Raw genomic sequence first — 25,784 nt, forward strand, 5'->3', positions numbered from 1 at the left:
GACCCTGTCAGGCTGCCATGTTTCCATATGAGCCCAAACAGATAAACCAGTCACTAATTCTTACACATTGGACCTTTAATCTTCTTCAGCTAAACTCATTGAAATCAACTGCTTGGTGAATTATTGTGGGTGAAATATCATTATTTTTTATTATTAAACACGTGTGTAGAAAAAAGAAAAGAAAAGCTATTTCCAATCATTTCCAAATCACTTTATTCAGATTTTCAATATAAACCAACGTGAAGCCGAGTGAGAAGGTTTTTTTTTAAATACAAAAATCAACCGAGTACTGACCACTCCGTGCTGTAGCACACATCATTGTCGAAATCATTTACAACGACAGCACACCATGATTCAAAGGAACGACAAGAAGAAGAAGAAGAAGAAGAACACCACTCATCTCTAATTTCACTCACACAGTCTACACTTTCCCGGATCACAAACCGCTCCGTTCTTTCTCTCTCATAAATACACTTTTTTTTTTTTCAATAATGTTCTGTTGCACGTGGAGAAAAAAGCTTAAAAAGCATAAAAGCTGCTGGAAAAAACAAACCGTTAAAGGTAAGGTTATATTCTCACGGTACACGTGTGTAACGATTGTTATAGCATCACTCAAAAACAAGCTCATCCAAGTGGTGGGTATAAATATACACATGTGATTGTCTTTTCAGTCACTATAGCACTGGAACGCTATATATATCTATATCTATATATAGATATATCTGTTGCAAGAAAAGCTGTTTATGTCATCGTGTCATTTCAGCACAGTCACCTACACAGAATTGCATTTCAGATAAAAACCAGGAGGTGGAGCCATCGAGTCGATTTGGAACCTGCTCAATAAAAACAAAACAAAGCAAAACAACAACAAAAAATGTGTCGATTCATCACATCGGCACAATGTAAAGACAATAACATTTCATTACACATTTAGTCCTTCATCATAAAAAAAACAACTGGAATGTGGGATTTTTATTTTAAAGGTGCAGTGTGTAAAATGTAGGTAAAATCATTTTCATTAAATAGTACCACCGTATGCATGATAAATTGGACTCTAAATTGACCGTAGGTGTGAGAGTTATTATTATTATTATTTTGATAATCGATGAATCGCTTTGAAGCTTTTTTCATTATTAAAACAAGATTTCTGATTGTTTCAGCTTCTTAAATGTGAATATTTTCTTAAAACTGAACCCTTTTGTTTTGTGGCCAAAACAAGACATTTGAGAGCATCTTCATTTTCAGGATTGACACGCACTCATCAACGTTTTTTAACGTTTTTCCTGACGTTATATGGACCAAACCTGCAAGTTGCAGCTCCAGTTCTACAACACACGAGGATGAGGTGAGGGATAATCAGCTGCAACGTGCAATTTAGGCCAGTAAATGTCGCTAAAATGTTTACACACTGCCCCTTTTTCTTCTATTTTCTGTTCACTTCACTTCACAACACCTGCAAAGTGGAACGACAGAGTGTATAATACATGAAATGTGTGATAACACTCACTAACACACACACACAGATATTTAATTGAACCAAGTACAGAGTTAAATAGAGTTAAATGTTGCTAAATGGTCCATTACTTCAATCCCACTGTGTCTGACTTCACTTTCTTTTCAAATTAAATTCAATTTAAAGCATCATTCTTTATCATTGATCATCAGAGATTGAGAAGGCATATACAGAGGCACCCTGTGAGTTCATTTACATCATTTTTTTAAAAAAGTAATCAAGGAGAGAAGGAGTGTATCAATACTACGGATGTCTGATATGATACTCGGATTTAGTATCGGTCCGATATGAGTGAAAAATCACTGGGGTCAGATATCAGAAGGAAAACAGGATTATCAGATATGATTCAACAACAAAAAAACCGAAATAAAAAAACCCACACATAACAAAGACTGCAAATGAAAAGCATGTTTTAAATGTGTCATGTTGTCAATCTCATTTACCTACAAGTAACATGACAACCAGTCACCTCATTATATAACCTCCTCCGGGTTCACAGTGTTGACTTAACACAAATGTCAAAATGTAGTATTTTCAAAGGCTAGTGGACATTTTGTTGTTTTTTTTGATTGGTCACACACAAGCTGTTATAAAATTAATGGAGTAATTAATAATTAAAAAAAAAGAAGCTTTGGTCTCATTAAAACACATTTTATCAAGTTGTGTTGTACTTCCTGTATTTATAGCGGTCATTGACCCTGTACTGTTACTGATCTTAAAGGGACAGTTAAGGTTTTTTTTCCAAGTGTGGCTGTATATGATATTTGACAAATTACTAACACTTAACACTTAAATCTGCAATATCTTATCCATTGAATAGCCTTTTCCAGTAGGAAACTGAGTTTGCAAACCACTCACTCTCCTGCACCAAAGTCCATAGAGAAAATCAGCATTTTAAGCTTGTGTTGACACAGGAGCTGTTGGTCTACTGCTGCCTTATTTGGTCAGTTTGTGTCACTTAGGTCATTTGGAATAAAGGATTTCAAACACCGAAGTCACAACATAACATATTCTAACTCACTGAAGGAGGCAGCAGTGGATTATTAACCCCCGAGTACTGTGGTGTAAAATCGCTGGTTTTCTCTATGGAGTTTGGTGTGGCGAGCGAACAGTTTACAAATCTCTGTTTCCTGTTTGTTTGGTTGCATTAGGCTGCAGACTTGGTGTCGATAAGACGTCGTTACCGCATACAAACACACCTCGTCGTTTCTTATAGGGCACGAGAGGTCACGTTAAAGGCATGTGTATAATTGGACTAAAATTTCAGCCTTGGTCACAAGATAGAAGCAGAAAGATAAAGGTGTGTCCATTTTCCTGCCGGTTTGTTTCCGACCCAGTTTCGTCCCGGTTCTATAATCACATTCGTGACCACAGGGTATATAAAGAGCAGCGTGATAGAAGCAAACTGTACGAAAGCCGATCCTCTTCTACTCTGCTGCATTCACAGTGAAACACCAAACATCGACACCCTCGTCGGAGCATGTAGGGTAAAGTCAACCTCTGCTGGCTCTTTGTGGAAGTCATCCTTCACTTCTTTACAAAGGTGTGTGGATTCTTTTAAGAGAAATTCAGCCTGGATGCTGGGTTAACAGTCACAGAGCTCATCAGTGGCTATGAAATGAAAGATTTAGTCAGTGACTGAGCAGACAGCACAGCTGGAGCGGAGGGATGAGAAGTCAAAAGCGCGTGGGGAGCCTGCGACGGCAGTTACTGCTCTGAAGGGAGCGGAGTCTCTGCTTTCTCTGAAGTCTTTCTGCGTGCTCGCGCTCATGCCAGATCCGACCGTGCCTCCATTTCTCCGCGCGACGCGGTGCGCGCTCTCATGTAGTCGTTGCTCTGCGTTGCCCGCTGAGAGCCTAGGCGCCATTTCCGAACGGCCAGGAAGGTGTTTACTCCGTAAACGGCTGTCACCAGGAAGCCAAAGATCTGTGCACATAATGATAATAACATAAATAGAGATTCAAAAACAGGAAAGACTCCTGCTTCATTTGCACATCTTTTATAAAAATGCCTTGACAGAAGACTATAAAAGGAACAAAAACAAACCAGACTGCTTGGTTTTGACGACTCACCACTGCTGCTATTTCAGCTCCAGTGTTGTGGTTCATGCAGGCCAACACCAGAGATGACAAGACAAAAAAGAAGGTGCTGGCAGCCGTGTTGATCAGGTCCTACAGGGAGACACAAAGCGTTATTGTGTTATTGCAGCAGCAGCAGAGGCAGAGTTTCTGTCCTGAAAGCATAACATTCTGGCTTTGGTACGGAAACATTATGGCAAGTATTTTTATAATAGAGTGGAGGAAGACGAGACTGCGACGGCAAACAGTCTTCTCACTGAGGGCCTTGAACTATTGGAATAGTTAGCCCGTTTGTATAAGAGAAAGTACAAACTATTCAGTTTTTAAAACTAAACTTAAAAGATGAGATTATAATGAACCAAACTTGCAATCATAAGTAATAAACCTATAATATCTGTGTGCTGCTTCTTGATAAGACCTATTTGTGATAGTACTTGGAATTGTGTTGTTATAGCATTGTATTGTGTTGTATTGTATTATCGTATATATAGAGCCAAGTGAATACAGATGGAAAATTAGCTCAATGCTAACTCTGGTTGAAATTGAAATGTTGATTATTGTATAAATAATAATAATAATCGATGAATCCGTTTGAGTGTTATTACAATAATTATAACAGGTATTCAGAATTTTCAGCTTCTTCAATGTGAATGTTTTCTAAAAAAAAAGAAATCATTCTTGGTTTCATTATTTCGGGGTTTTGGGAAAAGCACAGGCCAATATTTCCCAACATTTTCTGACATTTTCTGGACCAAAATCCTTTAATTGAGAAAATGACAATCCACAGATGAATCAACAATAATCATTATTTATAGCACTTGGAACAGCCAACTACAATTTAAATAAACCCTGTGCTTTTATTTTTTCCGCCAAACTGTCAAGCTGCAGGAAATGAATCACATTAGCACTGAGTAAAAGAGACTTTTAAGATGTGACCTCAGATATTTTTTGGATGTAAAATGTCATCACTTTGTCATTTGATTCAGTTATTTATTCGTCTAAAAACTGGTCAGAACCAGTGCACAGATTTTTACATAGCCAGAAATATGTAGCGTGAGATCAAAGCACCGTTGACCTTTAACCACCGTGTTCTAATCACTTTATTGTTGACTCTAAATTGCTGTTGTTGCCAGAGATGCTAGGAATTTTTCCACTAATACAATCAGAGGCATGTAAGGTCACAATGACCTTGTTTCACAGAATGTAGATAAAAATACTTTATTGAGCCCAAAGGGATATTAAGAAAATTTGCCCTGGAGCAGAAACAGTCAAAGGCTCCAGTGAGGATTGAACTCACGACCCCTGCTTTACGAGAGCAGTGCTCTTACCACTGAGCTATAGAGCCCTTCTACAACACACATCGATCTATATCAAACTGACAGCACACTCATGCATGAAAAAAAGCACATTAGCATCTCCTAGAGTCATTTCTTTCAACACACAAAGTTTATCAAACACAATTTGGCACAACCTTGAACTTAACAAGTAACACTGTGATTAAAGTATAAATTACCACTATGACAAATGAAAACTCATAAATAATCAAGTACAAAATAACAAGATACAAGGGATGGGACAATACGGAGGCAGATTATCTACTCTGGGTGACCAATAATTGTGATTTTGGCTATAAAGGCAATCATTGCCTTTATAAAAACAAATATTTCTACCCCGATAATTTATGGTGCATCTCTTATCACAAGGTGGCAGCAGCAGCAAGCATTTAGTTAGTGGACCTCATGAAATTTACCAGGGTCATTGAATGCACCTCATTGGCCGCTACTATTAGCTCAACACGCTGTGAATGCTGCATTACTTTTAGAAGCTCTCACGCACTGTTATCTACCATGTTTGCGATGGACAGTACACACAGATCGTGAGTACAAACTGAGTGCACATAATTTCTATTAGATTGCAAAAACTCTGTTAGAGAACAAAAACTCTCTGTTATAGTGCAATAACTCTATTGGACTGCAAAATGTTCTATTAGAGTGCAAAAACTATCAATAAGACTGCAAAAAACTCTCAATTGGACTGCAAAAACTTTCTATTAGAGGGCAAAAACTATCAATAAGAGTGCAACAACTATCAGAGTGCAAAAACTATCAATAAGAGTGCAACAACTATCAATCAGAGTGCAAAAACTATCAATAAGAGTGCAACAACCATCAATCAGAGTGCAAAAACTATCAATAAGAGTGCAACAACTATCAATCCGAGTGCAAAACCTATCAATAAGAGTGCAAAAACTATCAATAAGAGTGCAACTATCAATAAGAAGGCAAAAACCCCATAAGTGTGCAAAAACTTTCTATTAGACTGCAAAAAACTCTCAATTGGACTGCAAAAACTTTCTATTAGAGGGCAAAAACTATCAATAAGAGTGCAACAACTATCAATCAGAGTGCAAAAACTATCAATCAGAGTGCAAAAACTATCAATAAGAGTGCAACAACTATCAATAAGAGTGCAAAAACCCCATAAGTTTGCAAAAACTTTCTATTAGACTGCAAAAAACTCTCAATTGGACTGTAAAAACTTTCTATTAGAGGCCAAAACTATCAATAAGAGTGCAACAACTATCAATCAGAGTGCAAAAAACCCTTAAGATTGCATAAACTTTCAATTAGACTGCAAAAAACTCTCAATTGGACTGCACAAACTTTCTATTCGAGGGCAAGAACTATCAATAAGAGTGCAAGAACTATCAATAAGAGTGCAACAACTTTCTATTAGAGGGCAAAATCTATCAATCAGAGTGCAAAAACTTTCTATTAGTTTGCATACACTTTCTATCAAAGCAAAACTTTGAATTAGAGAGCAAAAACAGAGGTATCTTACGATACAAAAACCCTCTCACTGATTCCACACGTGTGTATCTGTTTACACATGAAAGAGAGAGACAGAGAGAGAGAGAGAGAGAGAGAGAGAGAGAGAGAGAGAGAGAGAGAGAGAGAGAGAGAGAATGAAATACTTCCCTCCAGTATTTTACTCAGCTTTTTCATTGGTTAGGAAAGGGTTAACAATAAAGTGCTGTGAATGTCTGGGGCACGGCCCTCGTGATCAGATACGTGATTGTGATCATGGCAGACTTGGTCACTCATATTACACACGAGGCTCACACAGTGGCCATGTCACACACACACACACACACACACACACAGTGACAATAAAACAGATCCTGTGGTTTAAACATTAACACATTACTACGGAACCATAGCACCACATGGTCAATGTACACCCGCGTCATAATCCTCACCTTCCGGTGAAATCATCCCTCACACTCTCACTCACTCAACAGGTTCATTCAGTCATTCTTATGTACACATGTGACACCGCCTGCTGACAATGTTCACACACATACACACACACTTATCTGTCGCGCCCAACTGGTTTAACAGGTTAAACTGAACATTTACAACACTCTCCTGTCTGTCACATGCTTCTCATGTGCAGCAAGGTTTCATTGTTCATTTCTCTTAGAGCTCCAGTCATTTCAGGACTCTTTTTCTTGGCTTTCCCCCCACATACCATGTTTTAACCAGGTCAGCACTCTGTAAAACATAAACTGCACACGCATACACTGGAACAAACCACTGGCTCTCTGGATGATTCTCTCTCTCAACCTACCCTTCTCTCTGCAGAGCTCTAAACAAAACTGGTCTTGTGCATGTAAGAAGACAAGTATTATATTAAGACATAAAATGGCCATGATGATATGTCATCGTAGATTAAGGAAACATATTAAATTGAAACACTGTCTTCACTGATAAAAATGGTGCAGCCAGGATGTAAAAAAAGAATGTCTACGTGTGGGCAGCAAACTCTTTTTTTGTTTTGGTTTGGTGTTTTGGTCTGTTGTGCAGATAATAACACAGCTGCTAACACTTCAACCCAAGGGTTGCCAGTACACAGCAGCTGCAACCATGGCTCAGAAACGCTGAACGTTACCGAACCTAAAAAGCCTCAGAACCCCTCAAAGAAGGTCTCCACCAGAGGAGAAAAAACAAGGGTATGCAGTGGAGCGGAGTTAACAGGGACGCAAAACAGTCAAGGTTAGCCACAGAACTGTTTTGTCTAAACTGATAACCTGATACAATTGTTGTATATCTGCTCCTAGTCTCTCTCTTCTGTCTCTGCCTCACCTCTCCCCTGTCCCCCATTTTTCCTTTCACCACAACCTGTCTTGGCAGATGGCTGCAAAGGAGGATGGAGTTTTTTCTCTCCACTGATGCCTAGCGCTTGCTCATTGTGTGAACTGTTGGGTTTCTCTGCTCTCAATAATGTCTACAATTTAAATAATTATAGACATTTCAATAATGTGATTCGGCGCTATATAAATAAAATTGGATTGTTAGAGGACATTCAATGTATATCATGTTTTTGCAGTTATCACCTTGTCTCCTCTCATCGTGCAATAATTATTTAATGCTGCTCTAAAGCACACACTTTCCCTTTTAATCTCCACCTGTTGATGGCATGTGAAAATTGTGTGTTTGACTTTACTGTACTGTGTTTAAAAGTACAAAGCTCCATGGATGTATGCACTTCATTTGTTTAAAGACCCCCACAATTGGGTTATTTGCTTATTTTCCGACAGGACTTAAAATAAAGTCATGTAGTGTTTTTGACAGTAAACTTTAGTTTCCTTTTATATCCAACAAGGACGTAACCTGTTATCAAGGGCGCAGTTCAAACATGTCACAAGTACACAGCTACAACTGTAACTGTACACACCTGTCTGTGTCAAGACAAGCTTCTCCTGTGACCACACGTGACCCAATTTCACATCCACCAGCTGTATGCAAATTATACAAACTGACAATTTCTGACTGTATGTGTGTGTGTGTGTGTCCAGGTATTACTAATGTTGTGGGGAACTAAACCTGTTTACACAGTCACATTATGGGGACTTTTCTTCCATGTGGGGACAAATAGGCAAGTCCCCGTAACGTAAATGACTACATTTTAAGGTGAAGATATGTTTTAAGGTTAGGTTATTAAGGTTAAGGTTAGGTTAGTAGTAATTGTGGTTAAGGTTAGAGTAAGTCTCCAGGAAATGAATGTAAGTCAATGCAATGTCCCCTCAAGTCATGAATATTGAACGTGTGTGTGTGTGCACTTCTGTGTATAGTAGGGGTGGGTGATATTGGCAAAAAATAATATTTTGCTATTTTTAGATATCGATATTTAGCCAATAAAATGTGATATCAATTGTCTGAATTATAACTTACTAATTGTTGCTTGCTGATTATATCAATGGACAAAATATTAAAGGAAACAACTCTTATTTCTGGTCTTAAAACCTGAGCTTAAAAAACATAGAAATAGTTAAAAATACAGAAAGAGAGACACAAATGTCATTAATATAAACTAAATACCCAATTTTCAAATAGACAAGAATATTATTACTGTATAGACCTATAAGGACTGTCAGTTTTTCCAAAAATTAAGTTTGAACTAATTTACAATGACTTGTAATTCATTCAATTACTCACTGCTCAAATGTAATAATGTTACATCCAGAAACATAGGTCTGTCAACTTCATTGGGATCGAGTGTGGCTCTCTTTCATGTACATTATTACCCACTGATGAGATAACACCAGCGGAGGAGCGCTGGTGTTATGCCGGTGTTATGTCGAGTTTTGCGTGCCTGCCGAGAATTGCACGCCTCTGACGGTAACGCACATAACTGAAGCGGAAACCATTGGACTTTGAGAACATAATGCTTTTTATGGCAAGCTACGGCTTGAAGGTGATTTATTAACAATGATACGTGATCCGAGGACAGCAGTTTGTGGTTTCTGTTACTTAGCGACTATAGTAACATTTTTCCTACAAACATTTCTGGAGACAATTCTGTATGAATGTGTTATTTGTTAGAATTGAATTCAAGAGCTGATTGTTACATAATGGGAAATTGAAACGATTAAGCCCATAATGGCCTACAGTGTATCATGTTGCAGGGCTGATTGTGGAGCTGCCAAAATGTGCATTAATGTGCAACAGGTAGTGCCTATCCATTTTACATTTTACAACATTACCTTTATTTTGATTTGCATTTCTGGCTTGTGCACAGAAAGAGGAAGCTTGTACTGCAGTTCCTGTTGCTAGCATCCAAACAATATCTCTGTTTGTGTGTGTGGCTCTATATTTTAGTTTTGCCCTCAAGAATAGACTCTACTAATCCTCATAGGACTGCATCTATGGAAACCCTGGAGGATGCAGCACAACAACTATGAAGTCTAAGCCCATGACAGTTGTAGTGGCTCACACGGGGCCAGAGGGCTTCATGTGGAAATAAAATGTCCCTCCGGCTCTTACGTCTACGTCTGACTCTTTTTGACACACAAACAAAGACGGTCATCGAATATTTCAGGTCTTTTATGTGCTTGGTTGATTCGTTTCATCTGTCAAACCCAAGAGAACTTTTATTGGATTCCACTAAGTATGTTAAGTAAATACAGGATGAGTAAAGTGGTTCCCAGTCTGAACTGTTGATAGATTGATGTCAGCGGCTAATAATAACCACAAGCCTCATCTGTGTGTGAGCAGATTCAGGAAGAGAGATGTGGGCCATTACCAGCAGAATTAATGGACTCAAGCAGAATAAGAATGGATTCACGTACGCACAGATACAAAAAGTACTACAACATCATTCTCTGTTCAAGCCATCAATGAGTATAATCTTTTTCCTGCTAGTGAAGCTTGTGATATATAGTATTTTTGGATTGTATTGAACTTTAAATTTTTTCTGTCCTATTTATCTATCTTAGTGTCGACTTAGCATCGTATCGACTCATCCCTATAATACAATTTCGCATCAGTGTGCACACTGGTCCCAAACAGATGCTATTGTACAGTATTTACAATTGTATTAGTTAGTAGTTAGGGATGTGTCTTGATCCTGTTGTTGACATGTGACTAGTGATGGGAATCACAACAGGATACCTCACGATATGCGATACATGGTCCACGACGATACCAATAATATCACGCGACAACGATTCTGTGATAATCAATATATCGCAAGACAATCAAATAGCGATAAATCATGATATCTGTCTCACTGAAAAGTTAAAATCGCAGGATATCTAACAAAGTGCATAAAGTCTATGTATTGAACGTGGATGGAGCCATCTCTTAACGTAGCTTTCTCCACCATTATCCCGCTATAAACTCCCTCTTCAGCCAGGTAACGTCCACCCAAGCTTTTCTCATTTCTCATTCATTTGAGACATCATGTAGCGACGCCCGGTGAGCGAAACTGGCAGGGACAGTTAAGAGTCTTTAGAGTGCCTTAATTTGGTAATTTAAATATCAATATTGGCGGATCGATATTGGCGGACCCGGAAAAGATTAGATTTGAGAAGATGCGAGGGGGAAAAAATTCAGCCAGGCAAAAAGACTCTGAAGCCTCATTTTCACAAAGTGGTACAGTACAATTCAGCTCCCCGTGGTGCGGTTTGGAACAGTAAACCCTGATCTGACTCGCATTGCCACAGCAGAGTGTGTGGGCTGAATACTTAAATTAAATTATGAAGCTATTTACGTAATAAGCATAAGCGTATTCTGCAAAGAAGAGCTACATGATGCCGTAAACATAGAGCAACAATGGAGGACATCCAGCACTCTTCTTCTGTTTTCAGAATGTCTTCTTCTTCTTGACATGTGGCTGTTTATCACAAGAGGAAGACAGGCTTTGTTTGAGAGATGGCTTCACAGAAATACACAGTTGATGTTCCCTAGGTAAACCACAATGGTCCCATCACTGTGGTTGGTACCCCAACAGAAACTGGGACATAATGTTCCACATATAATTTTATTCTGGTGCCTTTCTCAACATTTGACAAGGGAAACGCAAAACCAAACTGTACCACTTAAGGTCCATATAAACTGACCCTAAAGGAAGCATTTACAACCTAATTTCCTAAAGATCACAAGATATATTGGCAAATATGCAGCCAGAGACTGGCGACCATTTCCGTAATGGACAACAAAGGATACAGAAGGTTGGAGCCAAAGAATAAGTCAGTGGGTGTCAAATCTCAATACATTTGTGGTATCAACCTAACGAGGGTTGCTGTTTAACCCTTAGAACACGGAGCATTTCGGCTGCCTTTTTTCCATTACTATGTTAAAACGTACAGTATATACAGAGGCTATAAGTATGTGCAATATAGAGTGTCTTATATCCTTTTTTTCAGCACAACCTAGACAATCTGATGGAAAAAAAAAATTCACCAACTGTATAAAAACACCTCAGCAAAAAGTACTCAAACTGTTGAAAATTGGATTGTATTTGTGAAATTTGGAAATATGTCATAGTTCAGTGCTATTAAAAATACTAAAACTGCGATATAAAATGAATTTGACTCAACAACACATAAGACGGAAAAAACACATTTTTTAAAGCCTGAATATATAAACCTTTAAACATGTCCATATTAGGAGTTATTCCCACTGCAATTTACCATGGCCACCAAGGGTTAAAAACAAATGTATATACCAAAATAAATGATCTCAACAGTGTCAGTGAGCCAACAAGCATGCAGCATGCTGCTTGACCAGGAAGTTCTAATAATAATGGAGGTCATTCTCAAAAGGAGAGGTGAGTGTATGTGTATTTAAATCATCTCTTTGTACACCAAAACCTTACAAAACTAAATTGAAGTTCAAGTTAACAGGATGTTGATGATAATGTTGATTGTGAATAGGATCATAGTCCTGACTGGGCCTCTGTGTCTGACAGTGTGTGTGTGTGTGTGTGTGCATTAAGAGTTGTCCCATTTTGCCCCAGAGCCCCCTGAGCATGGCCAACAGCTCTTTGGCTGTGCCTAATCAGAGCAGTCTGCCCTCCTCTGTCTCTCTGTTGTGGAAAACAAGCTCACTCATTCAAATTAAACCCTAAAGTTCAACTAAATCACTGACAAGTCACCAAGCAGCTTTACAGCAAAGCTCTCAGCTTTACAGCAAATGAACACCATTCATTTCATTGTGGGAGTTGGGGGGTGGGGTGTTGGGGGTGGGGTCAGGACCTGTGTTTCCCCTTCAGTGCCTGCCAAAGTCATCATAGATGATGAACTGGAGCAGATGGGATCTCATAGCACATAACTGTGCAATCAAAACCTCCTTTTGAGACTGCATTATAAAACAGCTCGGTACAATGCATAAGGTCCGTGTTAGCACAGTTAGAAGGTGGGAAGAGAGGGAGACAGCAGACGAGTCAACAGCTGGTTAACACTGGTTGAAGTGCTTACTCATGCTGACATTCCCTGGGCCCCAGTTTGACTAGAGCAGCTTTGAACTTGATATACATAAACAGCGTGAGGTAGAGCCTCCACTGTGGAGAGCAACCAATCTTCAGAGTGATGCTACAGTTTAGACCCTAGGAACAATAAATGTCAACAAGCTTTTTCTTTGTCGTCTTGAAAAAGTTCTCCGTAAACACGGCATCGTTTCAGTAAAACCCCCAAAAGGACTCTAAATGCTCTAGCACATATGCCTGGCCTGTACATGGCGCTTTAGCGCTGCTATACCAAAACTGTAGAAAAGGACGTTGATATTTTACAATTAGGGGTGACAAATTATCGCGTTAACTGCGATTAATCAATTACAGTAATATTTAGCACGTTACTTTTTTTAATCTCGTTAATCTAATTTTTAATATCTAACTTTACTGTTTCTGTATGCGAGTTACGAGTAAGAAGGAGTTTACATACCACCGAAGCAGCTCGAGTTTAGCCTACCACGTCAATGCAAAGCACCCAGTCGCGAGTGCAGCCACAGCTAACTTTAGCAATGAAGACGTTAGCAATTTAGCGAGTCATAGCAAAGCTCTTCGCCAAACTTAACTGGAGGAGAACACCCCACGTATGAGCAAGTCTGTGACCGACAGGCTACTTTATAGACCCGTTTGAGAGCTACGTCACAGAAATGTGCACGCTCAGATTGGGGTGAGAAAACACACTCGGCCTGGAACTAGTAGCAGTAGTAGTACTAGTAGAAGTGGAACTAGTCAACAGGCTACTAGACTTGAAATGTTTGTATACAATGAAAGGGTCTATATGGACCTGATGTTTTATTTTATTTGTATTTTCTTATTATTTGGAGAAAATACAGCGGAATTTAAATGGCTGCATCTGTTCAAGTTTGTTAAAACAATAAATGACTTTATAAAGCCACTGTTTGTTACAGAAACAGAGACACAATGAAGAAAAGCCATGGCAACCAAGGAAAGGAAATTAAAGTTAACATCAAGCAAATGGACCAAACAATCTCCAAACACATGAAGAACAGGACAACAGCAACGGAGATAAACAACAAGTGGGATAATGACATCATTGTTTTCCCAAAGTAGCGTATTGGTTGTCTATATGAAAACACAAGAAAACAGCATTTCAGGGTCCAATACAAATTTTTATGTCATAAAAACTAAGTTTGTTGACCTTTAAATACAACATTCTTTTTCTTTTATACCAAATGTGAAAATGTCCTAATCTTTGGCTCCTTGGTGTTGCTGGAAACTACAGTCAACCTAATATTCTTTGATGGGCAGCATTTGCTGTGGATTAAACGGCTCACACACACACACACACACACATACACACAAATGCATGTTAATAACATGTATTAATTAATTTCATCAAGGAACAAAATGTCTCAGAAAAGAATGAAGAGGAGGATTTAGATAGAATTAACAGTCTTGACTTTAGCTCACCCTCTCACCATGTTTGAGGTGGAATATTGCACCAGTAATCTGATCGCTATGGCTGTATTTGAACATTATAGCTTAACATCTACTGGGTTACTGTGTGATCCATACTGTGAGCTGTGTAGCCCCTGGAAATACAGCGTAAAACCATTTTTCCACTTCTCATTGTAGAAGAACTAGCTGCAGCTCACAAAATACCAGTCTGTGTGAGTGTAATCAAATACTGAAAGGCAACCAGTGTCTATGGGAGAACACCCGCAAGCTAATTAGCTTCCCGCTGAAAATGCATTATCCTGGTGGTGAAGCGGACACTTTATGTTCAAACTCACACTGGGCCTCAAGAACATTTTCGTAATCTGCTCCGAAATTGTTCGTTAATTCTTTTTGCGTACGGACACGCTGCGCCCAATACAGCAAATGTGAGCGTCTGCGGAGAGCACATTAGCATCATGCCCCAGTATGATTATGCTAAGCTACACTTTCTGCCCCATACCAGGACGTGTTGATTCATGAAATGAAATGTCCAGACTTCAGACATGCGACACAATTATGACTTCTGCTTTAGATGAACAGCTGTTAATGTCCGGCATCACACTATCAGTGAGATTAAGCGGAACTGTTTTGATGTGAAAACAGTTTCCAAACAATGTCTCACCACAAGTAAGGCGAGCCAAGGGAAAGAGTGTGTCACCAAGAAAGATTGCTGATGTTATATTTTTGCTGTTGTTTCAAGGCTTGTATTTTGTTGCACTTTAAAAGTAAGGGGGACGTTTTGTTCAAATCCCACAAGGAAAATAAAAATAAATAATGAATGAAAGCAAAACTTGTTTAAATCATTTCTTTGTCATTTGTGGTTTGTTTTTTAAGAATTAAACAAATGTTTTGTTAAAATTGTTGTGTTGGGTGTGAGAAAAATTCCCCCAACCCTAAGATGACTTCATCCATATTTTGCTCTTCTTGTGACATTTATGGCCAAAATGCATTATGAGAAAAATCAATGGTGTCAAAGAATGACTCCACATTTTTATGGACCTTTTCTTTAACTGTTTCAAGACTTACAGTCTACAGCCACGCTAATGGCTCTCTAAGGCAAAGTAAAGCAGCATAACTGAAAAAGCAAAGAACATGTTTTTCGAGGGATGTAGGTTATGGCCCAAGGAAGGAAATTATTAAATTGAAATCATAAAAAGATCAAGTACTATTGTGAGATGTCTGGTAACTAACACCACTAAAGACCACTTCCTGATTTTGTCGTCTTTAGTGTTGGAACGTTTGAAAGCATTAAATCTAGAACACTTCTACAACGAGACACTATTTTACCAAGAACTTCACAAGTCAAGTTAGGAACCTTCAAATCTCTAATGTTATGTCTCCTGCATTATCTCCCTGCACGTACCGTGAGGCTCCAGTTGACATGGGGGACCTTGGTGTGCAGGTTGAGGGTGAAGATCAGGAGGAGGACTCCCGTCACCACGAAGGCACTGCAGCTGACAAACTCGAAGAAGTAGACTCCGCCACAAGGAGAACACATCATGATCGTCTCTATGCAGATGAACGCGATGAGTGACAGGACCTGAGCGGAGAGGGAAGACGACAGGAGAGACAAGGGTTAAGGAGGAGGTGACCATTGAGGTATAGATGAAGTGATAAAGCAGCAGCATTCAGAACCATCATTAAGCATTTTGTATTTTTAGATTAAAAGGTCATGCATTGTGTAATGTTGGATTTGAATTAAAAGATGAAAGAATAAATTGCAAGGTCAAAAAAAGTCATGGCCAAGTTTGAATGATTACGTACTTTAATGCTTTAAAGTGCCATTCAATGTGTCTTTTCTTTGTTTCCCTCTCTATTCACGTCTTTGGTTGCACAAAATGTTCATGCAAACTGCAAGAGCCATTTATGCATAAGCAGAAGTTTGATTTCTTTTCTCTCTCTCGACATGTTGACATCTTGCAAACATTTCCTCTTCTTCTTCTTCTCTTCTAATTTCCAGGAGGCTGTACACTGAGAAGTGTAATGATGCCCTGCACAGTGCAACAGTTTGAAGTTCCCCAGAGGTTCCTTGAAATCTAATATTCAGAGGCGTGCACACAACAGACACAAGGACAAACTGTGTCTCATCATAGTTACTACACTGTTAACTGTGTGGTAAAATATTTTGTTGACACAATCACCCTAGTGTATTTGCTTTATTCTCTGGGACACACAGCAATACAAACAATAGAAAAAGAGAACGTTTAAAACAGTAAAAGGTGATGTAAGGCTTCCAATACGCTCCATAAACATGGTCATTATCACCTCCACCTCCTCTGTCTCACTGATTCAAGTCGCTCTAATGACTTTAAACGTCGTGAAACGCTGTGATAATTGAGAGAAATCAAGGTCACAGGCGATAACTGCACTGCGTCAATAGAAACCATTAGAGAACACATTGTTCCATAACTCTAATAATGCAGCATGAAGGAGTCCTGGCGCTGGAGTAAGAGCTGTAAGCTACTGTTTGTGCCTGTGAATGAGTGACTGAGTTCAATATAACCTTCATTCATTTAAGATGGAAGAGGCACAACTTCAAAATGTCCGCCTTGTATTTACAGTCAGGCCAAGAATCACAATAGCTTTCCACTAAGTTGACAGGTTCTGTTTGGTACAGTATGGTATGTATTTATTTTTGCTTTTTTATTAGGTATAGTACCAAAATAACCAGCCTCTAGTGTTCCTTAGGGGAACCAGAGTGAAATGGTACGGTTAGGCCAGGGTGGAGATAGACTGGCTCCATCCACGGCAGTCAGCTGATTAGGCCACAGAAAAAACATGGGAGAAGAGGCCATTTTAAAGAAGAACACGAAGAAGAAGAAGACGCCACTCTACGTATCTCACTGACGCGGACATCGGGCACAGTTCTCAGTCGAAGCGGAAGCCTGACCCAGAGCTTTACCATTCCAAACCAAACCGCAATAGACCATCTTTGAACAGTGACCAGTTTACAGGAAATGGCAACTGTTGCTAATAAAGCTAATAATCGACAACTGAGTAATTAGCCAACTATTTCAATAATCAATACGTGTTCCATGCCGAGTACTTTTCTTTTTAATAAAAACAAGTTGGGTTTTTTGAACTAAACATATTTGGTTTGGGGGGAAAAGCAAGACATTTGAGGATGTCGTCATTTTGAGGTTTGGGAAACACCGATAAACACTTTTTTCACTATGTGAGAAAAGGACTGCATGTGAAACCCAACATGAATATTAAGCCGATCATAATCCAAACTGGTTCCAGGCCAGTTGTATCTCATTGCTCTAAACAGTCTCCATTGCAAGAAAAGACTATTCCTCGTCTTAACAACGTCTAAGCAGCAGCAGCTCAACAGCCGACTATATTTATCCTGAAAGTACAGTGTTGCTTTATGACAGCTGGCAGTGTCTGTGGAGAACTTCCCTGATTGTTTCTTCTTCCGGTCTTCCAGACCTTTGGAGTCAGGCAAGTAATGCCTGAGGCAGCCTAAGTAACAAAGTAATCAGATTACCCGTGATAGGCTACAGCAAAGACATGACAAAAACAAATGCACTCACTAAAACAAAAGCTTCGGTTTGTGCAGCTGTTGTGGCCTCATTTGTTAAATATATAGCTGTTGGATGGAGAGCAGCCCATCTGTGGCTGAAACACAGCCAGAGTGGTTACACCCTAAACAATAGTAGAGGGCTGATTGGGCTAATGAATGATGTCATGGCTCTTGAAGGCAGCATATTGCTTTCCCCAAGTCCCTTTGTAGCAGGTGTCAGGGGAGGAGGCTGCGAAAAAACATACGGCACCACATTGAATAATGCGGTAAGTAATGATTTCATGTTAACCTTCAACCCGACACAACATGCTTTCCCACGAATGCAAAAGGACATAAGCGTCCATGCGAATAAGCAATCTCATCTTTGGGATTATGCCCATTCTTAGTAGGAATGGCACGATACCACAAGACATAATTCCAACTGTGCAACAAATAAAGAAGATAAACAGCCCTCAACATGACTCAGCTAAAATGCTGTTGCTGATTTTTATTTATTGGATTGTATCAGATTTTTTAGCCATCCGATATTCAATCCAGTGACTTTGACCAGCTCAGTATTGTATCAGCGCGTCCCTAATTACTGCCTCTTGGACGTTACACTCCTCATAGACCATCTGTTGTGTACAGACAATAAAGGAGACCCAACTGCAGAGACCAGGCACCATTATGCACCGCTCTACCCGTAGTATGGGACTTCAGGAATAAAGAAATCACCAAAAGTGCTGAACATGCTTCAGCAGCAGCCCACAGTCATCTATGTGATGGAAAATGTGGCCAGAATTTCAGGTTATATTTCACCCCAGAGGGTATGAGCGGCAACAGCAACGGCATCCATGTCTCCACACACACGTATGGACAACAGTCTTGTTGTCTTTGCGTCTCCCCACAAGCTCTGAATAAGTAATGTTTCAACCAGAGGAGGACGGAGGAGCACACGGTGTCCCTCTCGGAGCAGGAAGTGCTCGCCGACATTCGGGAGCGCCTGGTAACTTCATTACAGAACATTCACGGGGGGAAGAAAAAGCAGCTCATCATAATATTTTAACTACAACATGTTATTACAGCTGCTCTTCCAGGATTGCACAGGCTGTTTTTGTCATTGGTACTACCAAAAAAAAAAAGTTGCAGTGTTTTCTTTCAAATATATAATGTCAAATGAATGGCTAGCAACAGGCCTATGCTGCCTGAGCAATATTTAGCAATATATCTACATTTCTGACTAGAGCTTCATTATGACTTCACTTCCAGTTTCAGTTTCATGATGATCTTACAAAGCACTCGTTAAAATGATTGTGTTCATAGACAGACATAATGTTGAACGTGAGAAGGATTATCTTAATCCTGACTGCGTGCAGTCATGTCAGAAGCTGCACTTGTCTCACTTCCTGTCCGTATTTACTTTCCTTCCTCCCCTCGTTGAGTTGTAGCAGGGTCATGTCAAAGTTTCAGCTACAAACATTAAACTGACCCGAGTTCAATGTCGTTAAAGTATTGTTTTGTGTAGACACGAGCTGGATTTGGGCCGAGAAGCAGAGGCGTAGCAATCCGCGATTGTGGTTGAGTGTCTGGCTTGAATAAAAAAATGAAGTTGTTTCAATCACACAATAGCAGACTGTGTCCGTCTCTCACGACTCCTAATGACCCTCTTCCACACCTTGACTCAGGTGAAACTAACAACCTGAAACTGGGTCAGAGGCGTGAATGACCTTTATTGTTTAACTTAACGACCACTAGATTGGTTTCCAGCCAACAGAGGCCAAATACCTGGATTATTCCGGTTCGGTTGTGGTAGAGAACGGTTTCCATTGGTAATAGCACCAAATTAACCAACCGGTTCATTTTTTGAAACCCTTCCCTTGGGGAACTAGAGCAAAATGGGTTGGTATAGTCAAGGTGGAACAAGAAAAGCTCCACCAACGACAGTCAGAAAAAAGTCACTCACTTACACCCGCACTGTCTCGTTGAAACAAAGGAACAAAGAGCTGCTGGACGTCCTCCTTTGTTGTCTTTTGTGTCACGTTTTTTACATCGCATTACATGTAATTTGGCAGACACTTTTATCCAAAGCAACTTACAATGGAATTGAGTACAATCAGCCAGGGGTGGAGTCGAACTTGCGACCATGATGTCTTTAGCAGACAGGGTAACGGTCTTAACCACTGAGCCACTCCCCCTCCCGCGCTTGTTGTCATTGCATCGGTACGACCTCTTCATCGCTGACGCAGCCATCGGACACAGCCCTTCCCTTCCCCGCCTACCAAACTGAACCGCACCAGTAAATACCGCATTTGTCTGAACCGAAGAAGCCTCTTGAATGAGAGGTGAAACATCTTCAAGCAAGTCCAGCTGCCTCCAACCAACTACTGAAAAATGTGATAAAAAATATAAAAAGTCACAGTAATTGGTTGAAATTGCGTGACTGTTACTATCTTAATAATGCAAATTACTGGACGGCCTGTAATAGCACTTAAAACAGTTCAAACCCCAACCCCTAAACCTCCATTGTTAACAACAATGGAGGTTTAGGGCTTGTTGGGAAACTAGATAGTTTGATTGATGTTCTGTCAGGACCTACAATGTATCAAATTCCTGACAGTGTTAAAGCAGCATGAGGCGAAACATCATTGTTGACCCAGACACAGCTAGAAAAACATACACTATACAACCCCGCAGCCAGGACGGACACACCTGTTGATGGTTCTGTTTACTCAGTACAGGGTCGAACACCAACCTATGCATTCATTCATCCGTGGAATGACAAACTGACACTGCCATTCAGTGCTCTGCTGTGGTACGGTTCTGTTACAGTCGGACACGAGAACCCTGGTCTGCACAGAGGAAAACAATGCTGTTCTCAGTCAAAAAAAAAAGGAGGGGGGGCGGGGGGGTCAATGAAAATGTCCTGACCTGATCTAATAAATTACCTCCCGAGTATAAACAAGGTCTGGGTGTGGAGATAATATTGAAAACACTTCCTCGTTGAGTTGTAAGGAAGTACGGACAAAGGCCAAAGGAGGTAGGTGAGGCATTTAGGTCCTCCACACTTGTATTTCATACAGTAGATGTTTGGATTTTTAAGAAACATGTGATCCACAGCAGCCTGTGCTGCACTGAACCAGTCTGTTCTGCATGGATTCTTACTTCCATGCAAGTGGTGTCTGTACACAGATGATTTATTAAGAACACATGACTACTGCCCTTTCAGCCACAATAATGAACAACTCGGTGTTGTTCGTTATTCCTGTTTTTTTGTGAATCATAAAGGCTTGTGACTTGTGGATCTTTTTTAACACTTTCTTCCCATGTCATTTTTGCCATTTCAGCCTGGCAGTTTACATAAATTTCAAGCTGAAATTCAATGAATTATAGCAGCTTAATGTTGTGAAATGTGTGACATGTAAGAAAACTCAATAGAGCGCCAATAGAGAAAATGAACAATTTTATTTTACAGCATCCAGGAGTTTTCAATCCACTGCTGCCTCCACTGTTAAGTTCAAACATGTTTTTTGTGACTATCAAGTTTGAAATCCTTCGGTCAAATGAACCTAGGTGACACAAACTTACCAGACAAGGCAGCAGTAGACGAGCAGATCCTGAGTCTCTGCAGACTAAAAACTAAATCTTTTGCCTAAGGACTTCAATGTGGGAGTGTGAGGGGTTTATAAACTTCAGTTTCCAAATAAGAAAGGCTGCCAGCCACTTATTGGTCACTGGAAGAGACGTCCGACACAAGATTCAAGCCGACCAACGCCGAACTGTAGATCAGTTAAAAAGACTTAACAATCCTAAAAACGTGGGTTAATCTCCAACAATTACCAAGGAAAGGTTTAAATCTCATCATTTAACAGGAGTCTGGTGTATTTAGCGACAGCACTGTCGAAAACTGGATCCCAGATAACGTGTCAGTTATTCATCCAACCACAATTTATAAACTTAACAATCCCTTCAATCCCGTCTCTTCTGTTGTGAAATCAACATAAGATTTTGCATACCCATGGAGCAGCAAAAGTAGATATAAAATTCTTCAATCAGCAAAATAAATAGTTGGAGGGAGCACACGCACATAAGTCAAGAGGGTGCCAATCTACTCAGTCTATCATTCGTCATATTGGGCGACTATTTAAAGCCAAAATCTGCCAATACCGATGTTGTGCCGAGAATATTTTGCATCACACGTATTTACAGATTTACGGTCGGTTCTGCACCGCCACCTTCATCCATCAGTTCTAAAAAAGTTCAACACAAAAGTCTCCGCTGACACAGAGAGAAACGACAAGAGAGCCAGACGAGCATTTATAGTTCTCCTCTGAGACACTAAATGTAAACAGCGATGGCTTTCATTAGTCCTGTCCTTGTAGATACGTGTGTTTTGCAACTTGCTCAGACTGGAAAGTCAGAATAACAGCCGCACCAACCATTTAAGTACATAGAAAAGGTCAACATTAGATTTGAAACAGTCAATAGGATGTGTGTTGACTTTAGCTGTATAATAGCTGCTAATGTTTTCCAGTGACAGAAATAAGTTCACACATCATTGTTTCACAAAGTGCCCCGGCAAATTTGCATGATACGACAATCAGCCCTGTGATCAAGTGTGTTGTTCCAGCATTTACATTCAATTTGCATCAGCGCCTCTGCGATGTTGTGTGCAGGGTTTCCATTTTCGGTGGTGCAGAGCAAAGAATGCTGAACAAGTCGATTGGTAAACCCCGAAAAACAAACGCACATGAATATGGACGTTCGCAGTCATTTCATACACCAGTGACAGATGGCGTCCCACGATAACTTCGCACATACACCGACTGAGGTAAACATTACAGGTGTGTGCAAACAGCACAGGCTCACTGCACCTCTCACAGAGCACTGAGAAATTCAGCCGTCCACAAGATAAAAAAAAAAAAAAATACTCTTTAAAATGTAAGCAAAAGAGAAGAGGACAAATCTGTCCTGTACTTTTCTGTATGCTTCGTTGTGCGACCGACAAATGTTGTTAGAGGTAATTGCTAGTTTCCTTGACTAAACTCCGTGGCTTTTCCTGTTGTGGACACACTCCTTGGAGTGTTTGAGTGTGCAGGCCTGTGTCTGACTATTTTGGCAGCAGAAGAAGAGAAATGGCTGTGGCTTGATAGATATTTCCTCCTCTGTTGAATCGTCAGAGCTTTGGGGAGCGCTCGCTTTTTGCTTTATTGTTGCCTCTTCTCCCAGTTCAAACATCTGGTTTAGGTGCGTTGATTCAAGAAAACTGTGCCCTTTTTTTTGTCCAAGAGCAAAATCAGATTATGAAATTATCAGTGACATCACTACAGTGATGTGATAAGTCTAAATTGTACCAATGTATTGTTAAAAATAATATTGATAAAGTGTGCATGGCTGATCTGAGAACAGTAGTTCTTTGACCTAATCCATTAAGAATCACATGTGATTAATATTATCATAAATATAAATATGTCATACCATAATCTTGGCTGAGGTCAATCTTTTTGAGGAAAGGTATTTGGCAAACTCATTATACTGCTTTAAAACCCCTTAAATCCAATTTTTACGGGATTCGGTGTCTAAATTTTATCTTTCTTTTTTATTTTTATTGGTGTTTTGACATCTGTATCTATATCTTATTCACTGAGTTACTGTGACTATGAGGGTACAGAAACTAATGTTTTATCGATGATCGTATTCATAAAAACAAATCTTTCTACTGCAATGATGACCTCATTTGTGGTCCATCTATTATGACAAGAAGGCAGCAGCAAGCACTTAGTGAGTGGATTTTAAGTGTGTTTGCAGGAGTCATGGAATGTAATGAGATTCCTTGAATGCATCTTGAAGTCTTGAAGCTGAACACACTTTAGATTCCCCAGAAGTGATGAAATATACCAGGGTCAACACACGGTGAGCCCTACATTACTTTTAACAAATGATACCATACATGGCTGCAGTTCCGTTTACACTACAGCGAGGGTCTACGGCAATCGAGCCATACACGAGCACTCCAGTGGTGGCAATATCTCGCCAGGAGTTTGCCCCAGTCCTATGTCCTCTACTGTAGTGAGCAGTTGATGGCGGATGAGCGTCTCACTTTCATACACAGTCTACGCACACTGTTGCAGGCATGGGCGGAGGATGACAGTTGCAAACATCTGCAGAAAGCATGAATGCAATCTACTTTTTTTTCTCTTTTGCTTGCACACCTTAGTTGGGAATCACCAGGAGTTAAACCTTTAAATGCTTTTATGGCAAAAAAATGTTTAATATTGTGACTTTTTGAGCTTTAAAAGGTGCTCTACAAATAAAGTACTATAATACTTCAGTATTATGTGACTTTTTGCCGATATACCGATATACTGATATATCGGGAATGCTTGGGCCAACAACCAATACTGATATTGGTAGTTCAGAGATCAGTTAGTGAAAGTAACATAATATTTTGCATGCTCATGTCACAGCAGATGCAGATACATTTTCTTCATGGTAAAACAAATCGACATGGAAACACAATGATTGGATATAAGCATATAAGTCAAGGAGGTATCAACATAGTCAGTCTATTGTTTTTGTTTTAGTCTTATATCGGCATCCCTTGAAAATTAAGCATGTTATTACTTTGAAACATGATTATGAACCCACTATTATTTAATAATTGTGGATAAACCAGGATCTGTGTAGTTTTTCATGTTCGTGTTTACTACTTCAGGGACAGAAGTAATAGTAAGGAGAGTGTAATCGTTCATCTATTAACAGCTTGGTGGCTGTGATGCGTCATCATTTGCTTAACTGACTTTAATGGTGCCGCACATCTGTGAACATGACAGTAACGTGTGCTCGCGGTCAAACACTTACCACTTCCACCACCTTCAAGATCCCAAAGTGTGACTTGAGGTACTCCATGTCGCACCGTATCCCCCCGAACACGTTCCGCGAGTGGACGGGCTCGGTGGTGGTCTGATACGGGCTGCTGGCCCCGGAGATCATGGACGTGTTGGAGGCCTCGCCGTCAAAGCCCTCCGGCTCCTCGCTGGACCTCATGATGGTTTAAGGGTGAAGCTGGACTCCCGACAAGAACTGTTACGACATACACAGCCTTACACGGCTCCGCGCTCACGAACCGCCTGGATGCAGGTTATGTGACAGAGAGCACACTTTGTTCCATGCAGCCTGGAAGCGGATGGAGGAAACAAACCGGACTGTCTACTTTTCATCGCCGCCCCGCGGGGAAACAGCCGCGGCGGTTGCCCCCCTTTAGACGTCGGGCGCAGGGAAAATCCGGTTAGTATCCGTGTTAATGCCACCCTGCGGTGTCTCCTCCAGCGTCTCTCCCACTTCCAACTATGTTAGGCGGGTCACTTGTTCGAGTCCCCCCCCCCCCCCCGTGTGTCACTTTGCAACGGTGAGCGGTTCTCGTTAGTTCAGCGGCACGGAAAAACAAACGCCCACCGAGCTGCGTGTGACCGAAAAACATGAAGCCATTGTGGTCCAGAAGAGCGGAGAGAGGGCGCCTGTGTTCCCTATTGTAAAGTCAATGAGGGCTGCTCTCTACAGCGACCAACTGTGAGGCTGCCTGCTCTCGCCATGGATGCGAGACACGGCTTGTCTCCGCCCCTCTGAAAACTGCACATTCTTGTGGAGGCTCTGCGCCAGGTTTCAAGTGTCCCCAAAGAGCCTGCTAAACGAAACCAACAGGAACCACGACGACAGCCTCGACCTTTGCCGCCGGCTCTCCCGTCTATCTCAGGGGCGCTGCTAGGAAATTTGGACCCTAAAAATGGGGCCCCGAGTTACACACAACCACTTACATCATATACATCGCTCAAGTTTTATCACCCAAAGTTGACTTATCAACTGGTCTGTTATACTGCAGTGTATAAAGATTAAGTTAGGTCATTATTGGTGTGTTTCACAGTAAATTGTGCAGGGCCCCTGG

The 25,784-nt window shown here is 40.4% G+C and overlaps 1 protein-coding gene and 1 non-coding gene across 2 annotated transcripts; both read right to left on the minus strand.

Annotated features, from left to right (window-relative positions):
• Positions 1-196: 196 nt before the first annotated feature.
• Positions 197-25,522, minus strand: cmtm4 (CKLF-like MARVEL transmembrane domain containing 4). The gene is made up of 4 exons (XM_058629083.1): positions 24,704-25,522; positions 15,704-15,880; positions 3,586-3,684; positions 197-3,439 (listed from the first exon to the last, which is right to left on the minus strand). The coding sequence occupies exons 1-4, from the start codon at positions 24,887-24,889 to the stop codon at positions 3,281-3,283; spliced, it is 621 nt and encodes a 206-aa protein (XP_058485066.1). The 5' UTR covers positions 24,890-25,522; the 3' UTR covers positions 197-3,280.
• trnat-cgu (transfer RNA threonine (anticodon CGU)) lies at positions 4,864-4,936 on the minus strand. The gene has a single exon. It is a non-coding gene; the product is annotated as a tRNA-Thr (tRNA).
• Positions 25,523-25,784: the final 262 nt, after the last annotated feature.

Source organism: Solea solea, chromosome 5 (assembly GCF_958295425.1).
Source record: "Solea solea chromosome 5, fSolSol10.1, whole genome shotgun sequence".
NCBI classification, from domain to species: domain Eukaryota; kingdom Metazoa; phylum Chordata; class Actinopteri; order Pleuronectiformes; family Soleidae; genus Solea; species Solea solea.